Source organism: Colletotrichum fioriniae, assembly GCF_027942845.1.
Source record: "Colletotrichum fioriniae strain IMI 355084 chromosome Unknown scaffold_1, whole genome shotgun sequence".
Taxonomy (NCBI): domain Eukaryota; kingdom Fungi; phylum Ascomycota; class Sordariomycetes; order Glomerellales; family Glomerellaceae; genus Colletotrichum; species Colletotrichum fioriniae.
The window spans coordinates 631,261-653,939 of record NW_027076837.1 but is presented as its reverse complement, the minus strand read 5'-3'; the positions used below and the strand labels follow the sequence as shown (position 1 = coordinate 653,939).

At 48.9% G+C, this 22,679-nt stretch overlaps 6 protein-coding genes across 6 annotated transcripts; 2 read left to right on the top strand and 4 right to left on the bottom strand.

Moving 5' to 3' along the window:
- Positions 1-4,186: 4,186 nt before the first annotated feature.
- N0V96_000184 (uncharacterized protein) lies at positions 4,187-4,953 on the bottom strand (the record flags this gene model as incomplete). Its single annotated transcript, XM_065755856.1, has 3 exons — positions 4,187-4,458; positions 4,513-4,707; positions 4,863-4,953. The coding sequence occupies 3 exons, from the start codon at positions 4,951-4,953 to the stop codon at positions 4,187-4,189; spliced, it is 558 nt and encodes a 185-aa protein (XP_065615096.1).
- Positions 4,954-5,491: 538 nt separating this feature from the next.
- Positions 5,492-7,003, bottom strand: N0V96_000183 (uncharacterized protein; the record flags this gene model as incomplete). The annotated part of the gene is made up of 3 exons (XM_053191672.2): positions 5,492-6,211; positions 6,268-6,611; positions 6,667-7,003. The coding sequence occupies 3 exons, from the start codon at positions 7,001-7,003 to the stop codon at positions 5,492-5,494; spliced, it is 1,401 nt and encodes a 466-aa protein (XP_053050756.2).
- A 4,204-nt stretch (positions 7,004-11,207) lies between these two features.
- Positions 11,208-11,914, bottom strand: N0V96_000182 (uncharacterized protein; the record flags this gene model as incomplete). The annotated part of the gene is made up of 2 exons (XM_065755855.1): positions 11,208-11,227; positions 11,434-11,914. 2 exons carry the CDS (start codon positions 11,912-11,914, stop codon positions 11,208-11,210), a joined length of 501 nt encoding a protein of 166 aa, XP_065615095.1.
- Positions 11,915-14,322: 2,408 nt separating this feature from the next.
- N0V96_000181 (uncharacterized protein) lies at positions 14,323-16,581 on the top strand (the record flags this gene model as incomplete). The annotated part of the gene is made up of 9 exons (XM_065755854.1): positions 14,323-14,443; positions 14,500-14,634; positions 14,694-14,765; positions 14,818-14,954; positions 15,013-15,253; positions 15,371-15,486; positions 15,547-15,620; positions 15,675-16,074; positions 16,183-16,581. The coding sequence occupies 9 exons, from the start codon at positions 14,323-14,325 to the stop codon at positions 16,579-16,581; spliced, it is 1,695 nt and encodes a 564-aa protein (XP_065615094.1).
- Positions 16,582-19,050: 2,469 nt separating this feature from the next.
- Positions 19,051-20,308, top strand: N0V96_000180 (uncharacterized protein; the record flags this gene model as incomplete). The annotated part of the gene is made up of 3 exons (XM_065755853.1): positions 19,051-19,054; positions 19,112-20,163; positions 20,261-20,308. The coding sequence occupies 3 exons, from the start codon at positions 19,051-19,053 to the stop codon at positions 20,306-20,308; spliced, it is 1,104 nt and encodes a 367-aa protein (XP_065615093.1).
- Positions 20,309-20,670: 362 nt separating this feature from the next.
- N0V96_000179 (uncharacterized protein) lies at positions 20,671-22,414 on the bottom strand (the record flags this gene model as incomplete). Its single annotated transcript, XM_053191677.2, has 4 exons — positions 20,671-21,535; positions 21,591-21,715; positions 21,840-22,210; positions 22,261-22,414. 4 exons carry the CDS (start codon positions 22,412-22,414, stop codon positions 20,671-20,673), a joined length of 1,515 nt encoding a protein of 504 aa, XP_053050761.2.
- Positions 22,415-22,679: the final 265 nt, after the last annotated feature.

Genomic DNA, 22,679 nt, shown 5'->3' with positions numbered 1-22,679 from the left:
ACTTCAATAGGGCATGATGTGCGATGCCATTCTAACTCATTTGTCTGCCTTCCGATTTCAGGGCATGAAAACTCGTCTGGGGAGATTTTGCTCGGCTTTCAGTGACAAGATCTCATACGTTCCGAAATGTGTAGAATTAGATTTATTCCAGATATTCCCTACTAGCGTTTCATCAGTAGGAAGATCACGGCTGTGACAAGGGATTGATCCTGACTTATGGAAATAGGAATTAACAATTATGTTAAATGCAAAAGGTTCAGTTCTCTGCATGTACTGGAAGTCAGTTTGAATCGCTTTAGGTGGTTGAAAGCGAACGATGAGTCGGACATCCCAAGCGAGAACTTCAAGGGTGGCGTGGTACTTGATAATCTCCAAGGTCTCATAACCTCAAGTCCAATTGCCCTCAGGCCAGGAGGCGAACGAGCAAGCAATTAACCGGACATCCGAAGCCTGCCTCCCAGTTGGCTTAGAAATGTGAGTCGGCAAGTCGATTTGATGGTTGCGAGCTACCCCTCACTTTCATGGCGATGGCACCCAAAGTCCAGTCCCATTGCAGATGATTGAAACAAATCCAATGGGACGAACGAATCGGATGGATTGGAGATGAACCTTCTTTCCCCAGGCTTTGCTGCCAGACAGGTTAAGGTCCCTGCCGTGCCTTGGTAATCGGGCAACATAAAGGCCGAGTTACCCCTCTTCTGGCTGCTGGAGATAGTATCGATTGTTCATCATACATGATAGATTCGACATCCATTTACTACACCCCATTCCATCACTATACACCCAGAGTGGATTAAATACTTCTTCTGTACGACGACGACAATGGCACCTTCCGCGACTGAAAGGGCGCAGGCAAAGTTCTTTGCCATCCTAGAAGACCCTCGACGTTATGACTCTTCAAGTTTGTTGCCCCAGCTTAGAAGTCAATCAAATTGAGGGTCAATACTAACACTAAAAGTCAAGACTCCAAGAACAGGGTTATGATAACGCGAACACCGTCCAGTGGTTCTGACTTAACCAACAATATGACTGGTCGGCGTGGTAGCGCCAGCAGTCAAGGCTCCGCCACTGACCAACATCATCTTCGAAATAGAATCAAGACCTGGCTCTATCCCGGAGCGGTCTGATACTATTTGTCGACTCTTTCAATTGCCAAATGCGCCTATAATTATCGGAGACGCCAGACTGGACATTCGTCTCTACTTGGCCGGGTGTTGGCGTTCTTATCCAACTTTTTCACAACATTTTATGGGTATTTCGGGGATACCGGGAGGATCGCAGATTGTTTGGAGTATCACTTGTCTCGAGAATGGTGTTCTAGTGATTACGTCTTCGACTATTTCCAAATTTAATGGTTTTTATACGATACTCATGAACTATTTCTGTTTGAAAGACCTCTAATTGCTCACCTGTTCACAATGCACAAAGTACCAAATGAACAGTTCACAAGCAGTAATTCGTCGGCTTTGGGGTATGAAATGAAGACATGATGAACTGAAACTCGTAAGCAAGATCACTGACATGAGAGATCAAGTACTATCTAGAGTCGTGATGGCCTGCATAATCCTTCTTCAGATACATACAACCGAGCAGAACTTCCAGATTCGTCTACTTACTACCGCTACATAGACTCCATTTCTGACTACTTACGGCGGCGTATAATCAGAGACGCAGTGATCCTGACATTGTGCGAGGGGAAAATTGCATTCAAGAAGTATCTAGCTACAGGAGCGAGCTTGTATTTCCGTCGGAAGAAAGATGAATATTCATGGACTTCTCGCGTGTAAGCTTTAGACGAAGTGTTCTGACGGCCTACAAAAAAACAATCGAACTCCCTTCAACTTCGTTCATAATCACTTCTAATTAGGCGGCTTTCTCAATCCGAGCCTCACAAGAAACTTCGATAGAATCTTCTCTTTTGGGCATTCAAGATCTTGTATATGCCACAGAAGAAGTTCGATAACAATCATTTCTCGTTGTGGGTTCCGGATATCTGGCAACAGCAAAACTCCTTCGCTATGATCAACCGGGTGGTGAGGATGACCTCCAGCGTAGTGATAGACTGCCATAACACGTGGCTTCGCTTCTTTACCGTACTTGCTTTGGCTGGTTTCCGTCAAATGATAGCAGAGTGAGCCGGGACCCTGAGGTCGTAGCTGCGACTGCATTCCTGATCGATCATCTGACGCCATGCTTAGGGCTGGATACTGTCGAAATCTTGATAGAGAGGGCTCGTTTTTGCCCATTGGACTAGGTGGAAATCGGTATGCGAGAACATGAAAGTTGCCCAGACCAGGTACTCAAAGCGCTGATTCTCTCTGCCGTTCATTGGGAAGAGTTCTAAGGGCACTTCTTAGTCCTTTGTTTACGCGAGAGTGAGCTACATTCTCTGCCTTACATTGTGATGGCATCACTGTTATCAAACACCGCGCTTCTTTGATGGACAGTGACGAGGCTTTCATCAGGCGCTACGTTGATGAAGAATTGAACATTGGAATCCATTTCGTCGCCCTTAAGTCGGCGCTTGAACATCATGTTGATTTTGTACATACCAAATCCCACTGGAGCGCCTCTGACAGCCTCACTGTAAATGTTACTGGCCTCGGAAATTGGTAGGTGTTTGACAGTGCTGGTATGTTTTGGGAAGAAGAGAATACGAGAGAGCCCTGCCGGCGAAGGAGGAACCCTGTTCTCTCTAGTTTCAGTGAGACTTTGGGATACAATCGGTTCAGGATTGTACGGAAGAGGCTTGTCCGGACTGTCAAGACTGTCCTTACTCTCCAAATGAGCCGGTATATACCCACAATAGGGGTCGGTTGGTTGACACATTTCGAAATCGAACGACTGGAGGTGAAAGTGACTGAACTCGGAGAACGCTAACGGATAGGTGCGAGCTTTTCAAACAAATTCGCAAGGACACTGAACAACTGAGGTTATAAGATTGGTAACATGTTAGGCAAGACTTTTCTAAAATCTTTCTCTGCCTCCCTTGATATTCACCTGATTTGCGCATGTGTAAGTAGCTTGAGCCCATGCCGGTGCAGACTAAGCCTTTTCACTCAACTTTCAGTATACCGGCATCCTCCCGTTGCGACTGTGTAGTCTGCGAATACGTGACTAAGTTTCGGGATATAATTCCCATACTAGTCTAAGTCGCAGAATAGAAATCAACTCAACCGATTGAGCCCTAGCTTCAACACTTTATTTCCAAATTTTCTATTTGCATCGTCAAGACTCACATGCAACGACGATTTTCGCCCATGCCTCGAGGAGTTAGAGGATTATCAATCCGCTGGCTGATTGTGTAACCGAAAACGGCACATGCTTCAACTGCTCCACTTAGCCACTGCCTAGGCCCCGAACTGGGGTTATCTTAGATCCAGGCTAACTCGAGGCGCATTTGCTAGACATATTTTTATTGCATTAGGTCGTACTTGTACACGATCCCGCCTTGGACCTTGTCTATTGGTGATGTAACTCACAAGACGACCTTATTGCGGCTGGGACCTCGACTCTGGGATTTGAAACGCTGTTTGTATATGTGCTAGTACTATCGTGAAGGTAGATAGCTACTTGGCATCATCCCTCGGATGCTGACCTGACCCAATGTGGTTCTGAAGTAGGCACTTTTATAGAATATACAACGGTTAAAACTCTGTGTAAGGATTGGCCACAGACAAAATGCCCGCTCCGAGCATCGTTGAGCCACATTCATGCTAACGGGGTCGCGTGCGGCATGTATCAGCCGATATGTCGGTCGCAGATTTGCAGTTGCACAGGAATCTTTCTACAAGCGACCCTTTTGGCAATGTCCCAGCTGGCATATTTTCCAATGCGGCACGGGGCTTACACACCTTCATAGGGGGTTGCGACATCGTCTGGTTGGATCTTGCTGCCTATTTTGCGTGCAAGCATAGCAGATCTCACCCATCCATCTCTATACAGGTACAACACAGGTACAAGACAAGCATATCATCCATCTTTGTCACTTGAAAGTACTTCAACCAGGCAGAGGTGTTGTCCGTATTCTAGCACGGTTGGAGTGTGCGCATTTGCGTAGGGATGGTGGCATTGCGCAGGGAATATAGTTCGGTCTTCAACATACCAGACAACCTTATAACGATGATTGTATTTCGCATGGTAACAAATCGGTATTTTGCCATGGCATATCCGGAATTTGCTTGGTCTACTGACTCCACTGCACCTTGAACTTGGCAAACTCGACTTTCAGCCCATCCTTGGCATCCTTGTCCGGTCTCGCGGCCAGCGGACTGACATCCAAGACCCAGTCGCCCTCATTCTCGTCTGCAAAGATCCAACAAATCTTCCTCAGTGGGATCCTATTCTTAATGTTTCCGTCTTTATCCAGCAGCAGGTGGTGTACCCAAGCATTTTTGCCTTGAGGGCCTCCGTCTCGAAAGACCTCAATCGTCACGCTCTTATCGTCCTCATCATCGCCTGAGGTCAAGGGATAGAGGCCCCAGTCAGCATATCGGTCGCATGTGACCGTACTCAAGTGAGGCTGGCCATCGTACAGCTCGATCCCGGTCTTGATCCATTTACTGTTTGGAGGCGCTGCCTCTGAGGCTAGACGCGGCACAAGAAGTACACCAGATTGATCGTATGAATGGGCCCAGGGAGCCGTGAATGTGACGCGAACTGAGAGGAAGTCCTTCAGAGGGCCAGTGCAGGTATGAATGTTTGGGACTATGAACTGTCAGCAGGGGTCGCAAGTGTCACAGATACACGTGAAGCAATATGAACATGAACAAGAACCAACGGATAGGTTTCAACTAAACCGAAACGGCGGGCTGAGACCCAAGAGATGGACAGAGATTGAGGTGGCATCTTTGTTTACTCACTGTTCCATGCGTTGTGACCGGGCTTTCTCCAGATATCAGTTCCGGGATTCGCCTCAACGGTGAATGGCGTTGTATTGTCCACAGATGTCATATTGTGTAGAAGCAGAATACATGTAATTTGTGTTGTTTGGGTGAATGTGAGTGCAGGTGTGCCTGGGGTTGAGTGAGATGGCCGTTATTTATTTGTTAATTGTCATGGGTTGCATCGGTTCCTTATTAAGCATAAGCCCCTTGCATCATTTCCCTCTGGGTCATGGGTGGCCTAGATTAGCCCCGCGCGGGGCGTGAGCTGATCTTGTTCTCGGTCAGCCCTACTGAACCCAGTCCAAGTTACGGGTAGCTCCTTCATCAGACACTAGCTAGCCTCAATGAGGTCGAATGAGGGACGATCCGTAGCATCCTGGTCGTGGAATTCTTGACCTGAAGAGCTCAATCAACTTCTTGTTCTATTCTAATCTACCAATGTATCTTTGTGCGTAAAGTAGGGACGGTATTCGATTCAATGTGAGGTGCCTTGACTGACTGTCTTAACATGAAATGCAGGAGAAACTCTAGAAAGAAGAAAGAAATACGAAACTAGAGAGAGACTGGTATAACCACAGAACGCAATTTTGGATCGTCCATCATGCTCAAATCTGCCCTTTCGATCTCATCTCGTCAAAAACACTCTCTACGACACGCTTGGCGCGGTATACAATCTCCTCCACATCCGTGGGGGTAACAGTAAAGGGCGGGGCAAGAAGGAAGTGGTCCCCGTTCCAACCATCGGCGCAGCCCGTGGAGGAAAAGAGGCACACATCGTATCCCTTCTCAAGTCCACGAAGACGCATACGACGCGCAAGGTTCAACGAAGGGTCTAGAGGCGCCTTCGTAGTCTTGTCTGCCACGAACTCAATACACCAAAACATGCCGCGGCCACGCACATCGCCGACGTGGGGGTGGTCCTTGAAAGCCTGGCGAAGGAGGTGCCCAAAAAGGATGCCCATGAGACGCGCGTTGCGAACAAGGTGCTTCTCCTTGATAATGCGCTGCACCTCGATAGCAGCGACAACGTTGAGCGGGTGGCATTGGTACGTTTGTCCGTGTTGGAAAGAGGCGCTGCCCTGCTTGAGGCCCTCGATGACGCGTTCGTGAATGAGGATAGCGGAGATTGTGCCATATCCAGCTGCGAGGCCCTTGCCCACGGCCTGGATGTCAGGAACGACATTGTCATGTTGCCAGGCGTGCATGTAGCCGGTTCGCCCGAGACCGCACATGACCTCGTCGAAGATGATAAGAGCACCATGACGATGGCAGACATCTTTCATGGCTTGCAAATATCCGGGCAAAGCTGTAACACAGCCAAGAGCCTGGGATAGTCAGCAAGAGAACTAGATAGAAGCCGACAAGGCTGAGTATAGCTTACAGTGCCAACCATCGGCTCGATGATGAAGGCGCACACATTGTCCGGGCCTAATCTCTGGAACTCGGCCTCCAGTTCAAGAGCAAGTCGTTCTACGTACTCCTCGACTGATTCGCCACTCTCTAGCTCTCTGTAGGGATGGCAAGGAGAGACATGAGAAACATTGTCGGCCAGGACGTCCATGAAAGGCTCTTTACGGGCCTTCAAGTCGCCAACGGCCAAAGTGCCCAGAGTACAACCGTGCCAGGAGCTCTCTCTGGCGATGAATTTTGTACGAGGAGCTTTGGAATCTTTCTCAAGGAAGTATTGCCGAGCAAGCTTCATAGCTCCCTCCACGGCCTCAGAGCCTGCCAGAAGCATTAGCTGCCAATCTTATGAATTGTGTCAAAGTCTTGTTCTTACCAGATCCTAGGAGGCACGCTCGCGACAACTGGCCATTGGTAGATTTGACCAGAATGTCGGCAAGCTCATGAGAAGGATCATTCTGGAAATAGCCTGGGTGAGCATAGGTGAACTTGTTGAGCTGCTTGATGATGCCGCTCTTGACTCGATCATTTCCATGGCCGATGGCCGAAACTGCTGCTCCACCAGTGGAGTCGAGAATCTTTTGTCCATTCTTCAGCGTGAAGTAGAGTCCATCGGCTGATTCAACCGTTGGAGCTGACGAGGGGTAAACGCTCTGGTAGAAGAGCGAGTTCTCAGCGGGAACAAGATCATCAACGACCGCGAGGGAACCCATGATAAATTCTGGGGATATGGTAGTTAGTTGAGATGAAATTGGTACGTTTAGAGATGAAAGATTGTAATGTCTGGGTCAGAGAGAGAACCAAAATACCTGCTTCGAGATTGCGACTCCTTGTGAACTAAATAGTCCGAGTTGAGCCCTTGGGACGATGTAATCAGAGTAGCTCCGGTCCCCTTCGGTATCTAAACATGTGCACTGATCCCTCGAGCCCCGAGCTCGCTTCGAGCTGTATGTGATTCAAATGGCATGGGAGGCTCCATTTTCCATGAAACTTCACACTGCATTTTAGGCAGCTACCTACATCCAATCATGTTCCACTAGCCATCTAAAGACATAGGTGGTACTTTGATGATGACCCTCTGATGTTTACAGAAGTTCTCCTCGTTTGATAATCACGAGAATCAGAAGTCAATGTGTCATTTCATGAATGCCTCGACTCTAACTCTCATGTCTCAAGTAGGCTGTCACCGCTGTTGACTAGTTGCTTATGGCCTATACGAGCTTGTGTAACAATCCAAACACGGATACTCTTGGCAGGTTTCTTCAATCCCGCTGGTAGGACTCAACAAACTTATGTGAAGCAATATCTGACCTTAAGCACCAATGTGAGATGACCCAGTAAATACATAGACCTAACTCCCCACTATTGATGCCAATGCAAATGAGGCGTACATTGAAATTCTCTCCTGAAATTTGTCACGAATTACCCTCAATCTCTCAACCTCGTAAGCTTTGAAAACAGGTGAGAAAGCGGCGAATCTCCGTAAGCCATCCTACGGTACCATTTAGGAAGGCGGGATAAGTATAGTGCTGACGCATTGGACACACGCCCAATACTTATCTCACAAGTAGGAAGCCCTGTTCGGAGACTTTTGATTCAAGATCCACTAGAGGGTTAAAAATCACGGTCGAAGTAGATGGGGCGTGTTACTTGAGTAGCGTTGAGGTATGAGGTGGGTAACACATGTAGTGGCGACGTTAGTATCACCTGGCAAGGCAGTGTAGTGGATCAAATGTCTGGGATAAGATAGCCGCATGTACTTCTCAAGTCCAAAAGAAGTGTACACCGAAAAGCATGGTAGTAATTGTAGAAGGCTGGGGCTATTATAGCTGCCTTGCGTACGGCTCACCTAACTTCGCAATGGCATTCCACCGTGGTAAGTAAGGAGCCACCAATGACGCGAATTTCGGGCACATCCAAGTGCACGATGGTCCCGGGTTCCCCGGTGTGATCCTTCCATCCCACCCCCCACGGGGATGGGACTCCGGCGTTAAGGGTGGTCCTTGATGACAGACCAGCTCCTATCCAGGGTCCACACTTATACGCACTGTACCTGAAACTGATAGTAGGCACGCAGGCTAGACTTAACGTGAAGGATCGAAGTCGTTAAGGATTCACGTTCGTGCAAGGAGCGGCTCAATTTCTTAGCGCGCCGTCGAAAGATAGGTCCCTGGAGGCTCTGCATCTGTATTCCATTCAGGAATACTACATTGCCATCCGGATACGACCCTCCTTCGGGTAATGAATACATGCAAGGTTACCGTGGATCTCATAGGTCCCCCCTTCACAAAAGATCCTGCTCAAGTACCACATCTGCCTCGAAAGCTTATCATATTCGTTACCTTATAACTGGGACCGGTTTGCTTTTACCTATTTAGGTAAACTTGTTGACTTTGTCTTCATAGAAGCAACTCCACAGAAACCCCTTTTGTATGCCTTCTCAGCTGATCCAATTCGAGGTCACTTCGAGTCCCTCTCGGTGGACGACGCCTCTCGAACCTAACTCGTGCTGAGCAGTCACATCTGGCCCCTGTCATATCATATTTTCGCTGACAAAGCTTCGTCATCACCATCTGAATTGGGTGGTAACACAGCTAAGAAGATTCTTCATTGCTGTTGTTGGTGCCTAGCCACGTTTCCCACGTCTCGTTTCTCATTCATCTTCTCTCAATCTCGTCTGCAAAACTCCTCATACACTCTTTCAGTACTTCCTGTTTCGTTATTCTCTCAACAAGTTTTATTAGAGACTTCTACAGGGTCATGGCCAGCATAATTGCGACCGCAGCTGCACCAGTTAGTGCACCGGCTGAGATACAGCTTGTGGCGAGCTTTTCTCAGCACGATGAAGAAAAGGCCAGTCGGGCAGCTACGAATGGGGAGCATGGTACTATTAATGACAACCCATCTACCGATTCTGATGATGTTCAGGCTCTGCAAAGATGGAACTCACCCCCTATCAACACGTATCGAACTGCTGCAACGTTCTGGTCATTTGTAGTAGTGGGAATGAACGACGGCTCTTATGGTGTAAGTCCGAGCCTTCAAATATGAACCCCCAGACTTTGTAAAGATCAACTTACTTACAAATCAGGCTTTGGTCCCTCTGGTGATTAAAACAATCTAACTCTTCGCTCAGTACAGCAATCTCACTCACAATTGCTTTAGCTGGAAACTTACTATCGTTTGAACCATACCGTGGTTTCCTTGATCTTTCTTTCCCCCTTTGTGGGATACGCCTTTGCGTCTGCAGTGAACAACCTCATGCATGTTCACTTTGGCCAGAGAGGTGTAGCATGTATTGCGCCCTTGTGCCATGCAATTCCGTATCTAACTTTCTCGTTTCATCCGCCCTATCCTGTTCTTGTAAGTCAATGGATTTCTACAACTACTAGTTGGCCAGCTAATGATTGGACTTTACATTTAGGTTGCCCTGTTTGTCCTAGTAGGCGTGGGAAATGGGTTAGCAGACGCTGCTTGGTGTTCCTTCATAGGGCAAATGGCGAACTCGCATGAAATGTCCGGCATCTTGCAAGCCTGCTACGCTCTTGGAGCCACCATAGCTCCCCTCATAGCTACTGCTCTCTCTGGGGAGGGCCAGCCAGGCTGGTTTGCGTTCTACTATGTCATGACTGCGGCCTCGGTAGTTGAACTGGTCACTTTATCTACTACGTTCTGGACTCAGACAGGCGCTGTGTACCTGGACGAGAATCCCACCGAGTCTGGAGGCAAGTCAGGTCGGACCCGCCAAGCGTTGAAGAATAAACTATCGTGGGTCTTTGCATTCTTTGTCTTCGGGTACTGCGGTGCTGAAGGTTAGTGCTCTGCTATTGCTCTCCCCGAGCCATCTCATATCCCTTGGTTGTCAACATTAAGGATAGCTGACCAAAACTTCTGAACTTTGTAGTTGCACTCGGTGGATGGATAGTTGTCTTCATGACTCGCATCCGCGGCGCCACCTCGGTCACTGGCGGAGCTGTAGCAACCGGCTTCTGGGGCGGTATGACGGTCGGCCGTCTCTTTCTGTCTTTGTTGACTGTTCGCCTTGGAGAATTTTGGGCCATGTTCCTTTATCTCGGTGTGACGATTGGACTCGAACTCATCTTCTGGCTGGTGCCGAACCTGGTTGTGAGCGCAGTGGCAGCAGCACTGATTGGTGTGGCTATGGGTGAGTTACTATTTAATGGTTCCAGGACCATCTACTAAACAAGAAGACTGTGGACTGACTATGATGTTGTAGGTCCAATGTATCCGGTGGCAGTGGTTCTCATCACCAAAGTCATGCCTCGCTCACTTCATGTCGGCACCATTGGGTTCGCCGCCGCTTTCGGTGGATCAGGCGGAGCCATCTTGCCATTTGCTGTGGGCGCTATTGCACAGGCCAAAGGCGTGCAAACGCTTCAGCCAATCGTGCTTGCAATTTGTGTTGTTCTCGGCCTTTTGTGGTTATTGCTTCCTCGTCAGCCAAGACAAAACAAGGAAACAAGCGGAGAAGAGAGTTCAGGCCCTGCGTACGACAACTAGGAGAGCCGGTATCCACAGATAGGCGCACAACCTTATTTGGAACTTCACACATACCTAGTCTTCATCACCAGAAATGGAGAATCAAATTCAAATCAGGAAGGTGCACATTTGTACAAAACTTAGCTACTTTCGAATCTGAAGGGCATGTAGAAAATGGATAACGATGGATATACAGTCACTCCTCCACTTTGACACTCATAATCTAGTTGAGAGTGCACATTTGCAGTACTTACCCTCAAGGTACCGTTTTACTTATTCGTTGGCATCGGATCCCTTCTCTTGTTGCAGTTGCCGTAACTGCCTTGATTATCTATCGACTTGTCGTCATGTTTCCTTCGAGATATGACGCCAAATTACCCGCTCGAAATCGGTCTCTCTTATCGAGCAGTGGATGGCTTATTTCTCGGCAGCAACAGCTTCGTTGTTATATGTCACAAATCAAAAATGGTTGAGAAATTAAAGTTGCGGAACGCCATGCCTGGTGTTCGATTTAACAATGGAATTAGCATGTTGGATCCATGGCACGCTGACAGATTCCCTTATGGCCGTTTATTTATCTCCGGAAACTTCTTGTCTTTTCACATCAGATAGAGTTGTCTAGATGCTTGTTACATCAACTCACTCTCTACACGACGTAACAGATTGGAAAGTTCTGCCCAGTTGCTCATAATCAACTTGCATCCGGCCTTCTCCAGCACCCCTCTCAGTACATCCGCTTCGTCAACATTCTCGCAAGCACCGGTGTACCCAATCGTGATGATACCTGCCCGATTCGCAGAAGTTGCGCCGGAACGACTGTCCTCAACCGCAACACACTCGCCTGAAACCTTCCCCATAACCTCGAGAGCGTGAAGGTACACGGCTGGGTCGGGCTTGGACGTAGGGACAGGAAGCGAGTCAGCAGCGCTGAAGACGTCATCGAAATGGAAGAATTTGGCCTGTCCGGTCTTCTCCAGCGACGCACGCACACGACCCAGTGCTGACGAGGACACGACTGCAAGTCGATGACTACCAGCAGCTGCCAGTCGTTCCAGCTCAGCATTGGCTCCCTCACATGGCTGGAGTTTCTCCACAAGCTTGGAGATGACACGGTCGTCTTCCATGCGGGCGTAATTCACCAACTCAGAATCGGAGATATTGCATGAGACTCCATATTTGACCTCCAGCGAGCGCATCTACAGACCCCGTTACCCAAGCTCCAAATCTAGGGAAAGGATTCTGATTTACCATGGCTGGAAAGCTCTGCCCGACGAATTCGCGCTGTAGCTGGTGGCCTGTAAAGTTTAGATTGACATTGCGAGCAGCCAGAATCTCGTTGGTGAGATCAGCGCATGCCTCAAATGCCAAAGTCTCGGACTGGACGAGGGTGTTATCGCAGTCAAGGAGCAGAGTGGTGATCTTCTAATGATATCTATGAGAGCTGGCAACAAAACGAACGCCGAAAAGAACTTACACGTAGGTTTGTGTTGCGAGATCCCATTTTTGCAAGATTTTGATAATGTCGTTCGGCACGATATGTTTTGCTACTCGGCGTGACCTTGATGAAGATTGGGAATGAAAAACTTCTCGAATATCCTGTGTTGTCTGCAATCGCTCTGTAAATAATACCGACTTCGTGGCATACTTCATGTAACGTAACTGATCTTTCCTCAACAAGATGTATTTTTCTAGGCCCCAACCAGACGGTCTCGGTGAGATCCAGTCCACCCAAGATGCCCTAATCTGACAAGGTGACTATGCTGACATTACCAAGGCTTTCAGTGTACGAACCTCACGTTCCGATTTGGCCCCCGCCGCGATGAAGCCGAGAGAAACGCGAGGCTGCTCCACTTGTCTCCGTCATCACCAATCCGTCACATCTCGGGCTGACACGGACTTTAGCGCATCACGTCGTCTTCGCCACATCTACAAATGACGTCGGACATTTACAGCTTCCTTTTTGGCGTTCTTGTTCATCTCAAAGACTGTGAGATAACTACCTCATAGTGACTTGGGATATACATCTCACTGATGTAGAGAGAATAATAAGATCATAGACTCACCCTGCCCTCATACCTTGCGCAAGTTCAATTATGCTTAGTAGTCCCTCTATGTACCTTATGATAAGTGATAGAGTTTAAACCGAGATCGGGTATACAAGTCTTAAAGTTGACTAGTAGGATGCATCATGCTTTGTCCAATCGGGGTCGTGCCCAACATGAATGTGGAAGCGAAGAATCTGAATAGAATGCGTTCTTGTTCATGCCTTGTTGCGTGCAGGCATCATAGGATCACGAACCTAGCTTCTGTAAGGGAATCAACTGGGTCGAATCAGAAGCGGTCTAAGATGCACACGCTGCGGGGTTTTTGCGAGGTGATTTCCACCTGGGTGAATTTCCACAAGACTTCTGCTCCACTCGGCTAGGCAGGCTGCCCTTCTAGCTACAGGATGTCATCCTTGCCATCCTTTAGCCCGCCCTGCTGCGTAGCACAGGAGCTTGGTATGTGATTGGTTCCAGGTGCTGACATTCGACGTGCTGGTCAGATAATGAGAATCTTTGCGGCACTAAATGGAATTTGGACGCGGCTTTTAGAACCATGAGGCCATGGAACAACACGATTATTGTCATCTCTCTCCGCAATCGGTAAATATCAGAACATCAGGGGACTTGAAATGCAGGTTCAGAATTGCGCTGCCCATTCTGGTAGTCTGCATAGAGCGGCTGACCGAGATAGGTCAGATTAGTCACTGAAGATACTTCCATCTTCTCGTCAAGGCAGGGGGGTTGGTATCAAACGGGAAGGATCTTATATTCGGTGTCCCCGAATTTCGGGCTGATACACTCAGCACAGCTTCGCTGCGCCTCTCATGAGAGATGGGTCAATCGACAACTGCCTTGGGGGGTGGAATTAGGACCATGATGAATTTTTGTCACTTACTGGGCCGATATTCTTCTCCTCATGAACCCTATCTCTGCTGTCAGATGCTAAGGATGTCGGCATTAAGTCGCCCTCAACAAGATGGCGAGCACCCCATGCAAATAGTTGAGTGGGTAAGGTACGATTGTATTGCTGACTGAAGATGACAAGTCCTTCAATGGTACAAGTCGGGTTTCGAAGACAGTGTTCGATGCACGGAGGAGGCTTTCTATTCTTCTGATACTGTGATACATGCTTCTGAGTACTAATCCATTGTACATTGCGCAAGAGTGGATGCCCGGAGTTTCCTTGCTTGATCACTGCCAAAAGCAGGCTCTGCACAATTCATGTACTCCTGAATCAGCGTGGCTTCAAATCCCTTGTTTACTTCCGAAAGAAGGTGGAAGAGTCGGAAGATGATGACACATGAGAAGGAGGGCAGGAAGATTTAGTCAAGACTCCAGGCGAAAATGAAGCCTGAGGTGCTGAAAGATAAAATCTCTATAAGATGTCACTATCTCAATGCTTGAATATGCCAACTGAAAACTACAAGCTCAAAAGACCACTCTTCTCATAGACCTGTCCACTCACTCTCATCTGTCATTTCTTCGGAATGCGGTATCTTCATCGTTTGGTGGCTTTCGGGTCTGTTGTTCAGCTGTCTTTGGCCCTAAATGCGGCCCAACACAACGGATCTGCTCTTGCTCTCGAATATGACTTCATTGTTGTCGGTGGTATGTAAGGTCTTCCCAAATCATCCATCAATATTGAGACTGAATCTGAGCTGAAGGCGGAACGACTGGTCTTATTCTTGCGGATCGTCTGAGCGAGTCTGGCAATCAACGAGTACTGGTCCTGGAAGCTGGGCCCGACCCTCATGTCGTCGCTATGCATGAGGCACCCGGTGCTGTTGAGTACATCGCGGGTACGTTCCAATTTTATTTCCATCTCCATCCAGGACTCGTATGCTCACAACCTACCCAGGCACTGCGATTGATTGGAACTTTTACACCGAACCTCAGGAGTATCTTGGGGGGCGGAAGCTTGCCTACCATCGTAAGTTCGAAGGTCCTTCGCAATAATATAGTATCAACTCCTCACCTCCTAGGTGGCCGTGGTCTTGGTGGTAGCAGCATTCTCAATGGCTTGTACTATGGCCGTGGTTCGGCCAATGTCTATGATCATTGGGTTGAACTTGGAAACCCTGGATGGAGTTGGGAAGAGGTGTTCCCTGAGTTCATAAAGGTTTGTTCAAAACAGAGTATGGGCTCAAATGATCTCTTTTCGCTAACTTAGCTTGTAGGCTACTCACTTCAACCCGCCAAACAACGGAACTGGGTACAACCAACGTTACCAAACCTGGGACCCTGCAGCCTACTCCGATGGTCCATTAGAGATTGGTTTTCAGGGGTTTGTTCCGCCTTCGAGTGTTGCTTTCATCGAGGCGTGCGAAGCCGTCAACATTCCAATTGTTGCGGACTTGAACACTGGCAAGAATGTGGGCGTCAAGCAAGGCTCTGCTACCATTAACTCCAAGTACCGACGTAGCTCAGCTTATGACTACTACAAAGCCATTGCTAACCGCCCAAACTTACTGATTCTCCATAACTCACCTGTTCAGTCCATTACTTTTGCAAGGAATGCTACTGGAAGTCCGGTAGCAACCGGTGTTGTTTTTATCGACCACTCTCTTGGACGCCACCATGTCATTTCAGCCTCCAAGGAAGTCATCGTGACTTTGGGCACCTTCCAGTCTCCTCAGATGTTGATGGTTTCGGTAAGATAAGTTTCCTGGATGATGCTCTACTGGTCGCGCTTTTGGCTAATGTTGATGAAGGGAATTGGACCAAAAGACACACTGGAGACCTTTGACATAGAGCCAGTAGTAATCAACGAAAACGTTGGCCAACAGTAAGACTCAAACAAGTCCCTCAGATCAGTGCCATGTTATCTGACAACTTGCAGCATGATGGATCACAACGTTTACAGCATCTCGGCCACCGTAGTTCCCGAAGCCTCCACCCATTACCTCATGTTTAACACCACCAACGTTCAAGCCTCGCAAGATGAGTACTACTCAACTGATAAGGGCGTCTACACGGCCCCTGGAGGCATCACGAACGGCTTCCAGGAGTTGTCCAGTGAGCAGCTTGAGTTAATTGGCGCCGGTGCGGTGGTCGAGGAGGGCCTCACCAACCGCTCAACTGTGGAATTTCTCTTTGAGTCTTTTTTCTACCCCAACAGCCCAGGCCCGACGTACGAACCTTCACCGGATGGGTCGTACATCTCTATCACAGTATCGAGCATGGTCGCGTTATCCAGGGGTAACATAACCATTCAGTCAAGCGGCATGTCGGATGCTCCCGTCATCAATCCCAACGCAAGTGTCCCTCCTTCACGCAGCCTCGCAACTAGCTGCCTGCAGATACCTTGCCTCGTCTTTGACCTACGATGATGGCTAACCATTCATTAGTATTACTCACATCCCGCCGATCGCGCCATAGCGGTGAATGCCTTCCGCGACGCGAGGAAGATTCTTGCCCACGCGTCCTTCGCCAACATGACCGTCGGGCCGGACCACGGCGAAGTGGCGCCGGGCGTTGCGAACATCGCTTCTGACGACGATGATGCCATCTTTGAGTACGTCAAAGCGACCACGGTCCCTAATTGGCACGCTAGTGGCACGAACCGCATGCTGCCTTTGGAGGACGGCGGCGTCGTTGACCCGCGTCTGCGCGTCTATGGCGTTCAGGGTCTGCGGATTGTTGACAGCAGCATCATGCCCACTGTTCCAGACGTCAACATCGCGGGACCGGTTTACATGCTAGGCGAGAATGGGGCAAGACTGATTCGGGAAGATTGGGGCTTTTGATCCACATTCTCAATCAGTCCGGATGTACGGATATTCATGTGAAGTAGATTCCATGGTGTCAAGATAGATATCATCCCGCGTCGCGATTGATTTGATAATCTATCTTTGTATGATTCAACCAGACAATCTCTCCTGTCGGCTGAATTCGTGCAAGCAAAGTAGTCTCTTAAGGTGATCTTCTGCTTGAGTCTCTGCAGTCTTAACGGATAGTGGGCAAGTTGGAGTCCCTACGTTACCCTTGTCCGTTTCATGGGCTAGCCCTGCGTCCAGATTCGGGGTGCACCCCTACGAATACTGAAACTCCTGGCTATGTAAAGCTCTCTTGGCGGAGCTACAGACCCTCACGGTCATCTCCGACTCATTCTACTTCAACAATTCCTTTGGTTCGGTTGAGGCCAGCCGTCAGCGCCGTGGTAGGGCGAGAACTTCAACCTGCCGTCTCAAACATTTGACATCAGCTAGATAGCAAGTTTCCGTAGGTTAAAAACGGATGCGATAGTAACCTTTGGTTATTGAGAGGTTTAACAGGAGTCTTGATTGCTAAGAAGTTAGGCAAAAGGCCCTCCCGAGTCCCAGCGTGAATTTGAGCGTACCTTGGTGGAGCCTAAGGTTGTGTTGGGCCTTTCTTTTCGCCCGCCGGCAAGACAAATCAACAATTGACGAGGATGACTTTCATGCACGGTCATTTCCATTGCCAATTGAAAAACAACAAACAGTGTCGCTTGGAGATCCAGGAAAGAATTAGCATTCTTAATTGCTTGTACCTCTAGATTTGTCCAGGGCAACAAGAACACTTCCAAGCTAGGAAAAGCAGGCTCGGACGTTTTGGTTGTCCGAATGTGTCAATGCTCCTCGCGCAGCAGGATATACCTTGTACAGGGCTTTAAGGCTGAACTACCAATTACGTGCCCAAGTATCTACATTGAAGTCAAGGACCTTCCTCCGTATCCTACTGATTTCCACAGAGTTTCGCACTTCGTCCCATGATGCTATATGTAGGATTCCACTCAACCACGTGGACCACTGTCGCGAGTCTGCAACAATGTCACGTCAACGTCACAATTCATCCGGTAACTCTAGGTCCCAAGGCTAGGATAGGAAATTCCAAAGCCGTGGTGTTTGACCCTTCTCTTCTTCTCAAGTTCCAGTCATCACTCGGATCCTGAGGAGTTTTTCGTCCCTGGTTTGATCGTCTCAACTTTTAGTGCGTGGAAGAAGTATGATAGATTGAAAGGCCCTCTCGGGACCAGGGTCCACCTGTGACCCTCTCTATATTTAAAGAGGTTGCTCAGGGTTCACGACTCGCGGCTAGTCCGACTGCTTGACAACTGACTCGTCGGCTGGAGTAATCGCGATCAGCCCTGCAAGAGCTCTCCAGCAGAATGGAGTTGCCTTCTCGGACAAGAAATGATTGCAGGTAATACTGCGTTTCTCAGAATCGCAAGAACCCATCTTTCGTTTTTTTCTGACCACGTACCTTCGCTCGCTACATACGACGCTCGTTCATTGTTTGATTTCTTCCGGTACCTAGCGCAAACGCAGGTCGTTGTGTATTCCAGTATCTCTTTACCCCATCTGCCGCTCCGGCCGTCTTGGCCAGAAAGGGCGATATTTTGGGTTGTCAAGAGCCCACGATGACGATGGCTTCTCCACAGCCGCGACACGAGACGATCGATCTCGACGATTTCAACGAACACGCCAGAGCTCCTCGAAATGTTCCACAACAAGGCATTTGGTCGAACCGCAAAAATACAGAAGATCATCGAAGGTGGAGCATCATCGAACTAGCAGGCGACAATCATAGCGACTGGCCGAGATACGCCAAAGTGGAAGAGGCTTCCTCGGCACACCCTTCACCTCTGAAGACCACTATTTCTTTCAACCAGACAAACTTTCTTCATCCTCCAACGCCCGACAGAGAGGACTGTTCCTATAGTCACAAGGGCAATGAATTTAACGACACAATATCTCTTACGTCTAAATCTCAAAAGGAAGGAGACAAAAAGACGAGCCCATTCGTGTGGTGGACATTATGTCTGTGGCTTGTCGGGGTACTGATGCTGACGCTGACGGCTGTGTACTCGACCGGTTCGGCGAAGGCTCTGATGAGACAAAATTTCTTTGTCGCATCGCCGAGTAACTCTATCCTGATCCTGCGCGTAATGACCGAGCTTTGCGCTCTTGTCTTGGCTGCCCTTGTGGTTGTCGTTGTGGAAGACTTGCAGTGGGCATTAGCATCTCGTCCCGGTGGCGTGAGTCTGTTGCACTTTGTAGGACTTGACGCCGGTACAGGAGTATGGGGATTGCTTCGACTATTGGCCACCGCCGAGTGGAGGCAGAAGTACTCCAGTCTGTTCCGGTAAGTTTGATTCTGCTAGTCTATCAGGCTAAGTGAAGACTTGTGATAGCGTTCTGACTCTTTAAAGCCTGCTGGTAATCTGCTCCATTCCTCTGCCAGGTATCATTCTCATGGGTAAGCTATCATCACGTTTGTAACTGTAACTTTGCGTCATATTGACGATCTATCTAGGTGCTATTTCCATCGAACTGGTCACGTTCCCCGAGAAGACATACAATGTGTCTGCTGGAATTGCGCCCTTCAACGCCTCTTACATCTACGACATCCGTCAGTCTACGGCCACCGCGTTATTGGTACAGATGGGCAGCCCGGCTTGGTCTGATAGAGACTCTTTCTCTCTGGACCCCTTGCATCAGGGCGTAGGGAAGTGCACCGGGAATGACGGTGGATGGGCGCCGTGTGACGAATCGCATCTGCTCACCGGCGGTGTGGTCTCAATTGCGCCTCAAGCAGACAACTTGACGAGCTACCCGGACTCTGCCGCATACGTAGTCCCCAACACTCGAGTCGTCCAATTGGAGTATGGGAGAGTACACGATCTTGATGGTCTACGCACAAATGGAACTTGTTTCCTCATTGGCGCCGATAGCGCTGCCTCGTACTGGTGTGCTGCTGTTGGCAAACAGAAAGGCCTCCTTTTCGGTAAGAATAGAATTACTGGCCTCTGCATACTGCTGTGTGCCGTGGAACTTGAAGCTGATAACTTTCTCACAGGGTCGGCATACTGCCCGATTGCACTTCAGCTGACCAGTTCCTGCATCAACAACACCGCTTGGACAAACCCCTTGGAACTGTCGTCATCACTATACGTATACTCACGTTATGCCACCGTCACGTATGATCGCGGAAACTTTTCGATCCTCGACGTTTCGGACATGACACCACCAGAGCAGGATATCATCGGTCTCGATGAATACATGCTCTCGCTATCCGCAGTAGTTCCAGGCTTCAACAAGAGCGGCCCAGCTACCAAGGGCGACAACTCGGCACTAGCCATTTATGCAGTCACAGCGCTACCGATCAACGACAGCGAAGTGGCAAAGAAGCAGTCATTGAGAGCCGTTAGAAAGGCTCTTTCTGTGCCATTCAGCTACTTCCATGCAAACTACTTCTCTCCTGGCCCCTCCATTTGGGAACTCAAGACTCCTCGCGAGGGTCTACCAGAGGACATGTACTCCACCCTGTCCATCTCCATTCTCAGCCATCAGGTTGTTGCAGGAATTGTCAGCAGATGGCTTTTCGTCACAGTAGCCGGCATAATACTGTGCATATCTTTAGCCATCATCATAGCCACGTCGAGGGTCTGTGTAAAGAGGCCAGAGAGGTGTGGCTATCCGACGCTGGATTTCGCCGCTGTGTGTGCTGTAAGAGGAGGAATACCGTCTAATTCTCCCGAATGGACTAATACACAAGAGCCAGCAAATCATGAGAGAGGTCATGCGAGTGGTCTACACAGGAGTCTGACGCAGCTTGGACAAAAGCCACAACCATTTGGAGTTGCGAAAAATATTAAGAACGAAAGGGTAATATTAACCTAATGAGACCTTAAGAATATGATGATCAATGAACATTACAATACCATAGAAAGCGCAGTTTAAATTCTTTAAAATAGCAATGTTGGAGCTTCTGCAATAATCCAATGTTATCACACATTCATTCTTGTCAAACTCTCTCCATATCACTGAACTCCCAAGTCCCACAACCCCAGTTCAGAAGTTCGCTCAATTATCTCACAACGCCTTGCCATCATGGTCCATATGAGCCGGCAAAGCGAGCTTCTGGAACCTCCTGGGCGTCAATTCCGACTCATAAGCCTTGTCGATTTCCTCCGTCGTCATACCAGTGGTATCTGGAACAAGGAACCATGCCCCTGCTAACAAGAACACAGATGTCCCAGCATAGATGAAACCGGTACGGGCTCCGAGGTTGCCAGAGTCGACGTTATACATGTAAGGTGTGATGAAGTTGAACAACCAAGTTGTGAAAGTTTGTGCGCAAATGCCAATAGATAGTGTTTTGGCGCGAAGAGCGTACGATGGGATCTCGGCAGCGATAGGCCAACCAGCACCTTGGAGGAACGCCGCCTGCAAGGAGATGAGAAGATTCATCAGGACAGCGATTGCCCAGAGGCCGCCCTTATTCGTAACCCAGTAAAGCGCGCCAATGATAACCATGAAAAGAAGGTTGATTGCAAGGCCTAGCAGCACGACGTTTCGTCGACTAATACGCTGCAGGTATGCTCCACTAGCCAAGATTATCAGCACAGCAAAAGCGAAGCCGCCGATACCAATGTCGAAAGAGTGAACGGCCTCAAGACCGGCAGTAATGAGGAAGTAGATGTTCTGAGCCAGAAAAGGGGCGCCGCCGATGTTAGCTGTGGAGTAGAGAAATGCGACGGTCAAAGATCTCTTCCGGTTATGGCCCTGGAGACATGCTGCGTATGTAGCGTTGTTGTTCATTTCGAGTTCTTGTTCCGCGCGGATAGCCTGTATCTCATACTCGAGGCGCTCATCGGGATTATTTGGACCGTAGATCTTGTGCATGACCTTTCGCGCAGCTTCAATCTTCCCCTTCTTGATCAACCAGATAGGGGACCTAAAGATCGGGTTTTAGGATACGACTCATTCTTATCTGATCATTTGACACTTACTCTGGTGCCACAGCCCAGGTGATAACAGCTAGACCACCAACGGCCCACTGGATAGCAATGACCGTCCTGAACGCTTGCTCTCGAATATCGGGAACGAAGATGCGTATCACACCCAACGCCAGACCCTGTGTAAGTAGTACAAATATAACGAAACAGGTCTGCAATGGGGCCCGAAGTTTCAGAGGCGACACCTGATAGAGTGTGTTAGATAACTTTTTGGAAAGGACAAAGATTCAAGTTTGTCCATACTTCACCGATGTATGTTGTAGCGGTGGCCATCACAGCACCAATACCCAAGCCAGAAATCATCTTGCCACCCATCAGAGTTGCACGTGGCACAGCGATATACTGCACCGCCGCGCCGACCAAAGTCAAGATAGCTGCGGCGCAGGAAGGCCACTTCCGTCCATATCGATCAGAGACAAAGCCGACCAAAATGGCGCCAAGAGCCTGCGTAAGTGAAGACATTGCAGTCCACAACGAGGTCCAGATGGATGGGAGATAGGGTCCTGTCGGTCCAATTTCGCCAAAGTATAGTAGAAACGAGGGCATCGAGATCGAGGCTCCATTGGTCACTGTGTCGTAGGCGAAGACGATGCCAGCGGAGAAAGCCACCGAAGCTTCATGACTGTTAGAGAAGTCTTTGGGTCACATGGGTGAAATAATTTACCTATGAGCAGAGCTCGCCAATGCCTCTTCGCATTGTGAAGGACCGAGAGTTGTCTTTCGGCGTTGACGATATCTTCACCAGTCCTAGTACCAGCGGTTGCAATCCCGGGGCCAATCTTTGACGTTTCGAAGTGGTTGCACTCCGGGTCTTGCATTTTTCCGTCGTCAGCCTTGAGTGAAGTCATGTTTCTGTTTGTTTCGATGACTGAAGCGGCTGCAGGAGATTGTTCACGGCTCTTCAACAGGGATGGGTCTGGCTGCCATTTGATATAAAATGCAAACAGAACCACATTCCTTAGCTAATTGCACATGCAGGGTAACTATGGATTGTCCGGGGAAGCTAATGGCGGGGGGAATCTGGGGTATCATTGATGTGTCTAGCTTGGGTGGACGTCTTGGGTGGACGCTGATGAGGATTGG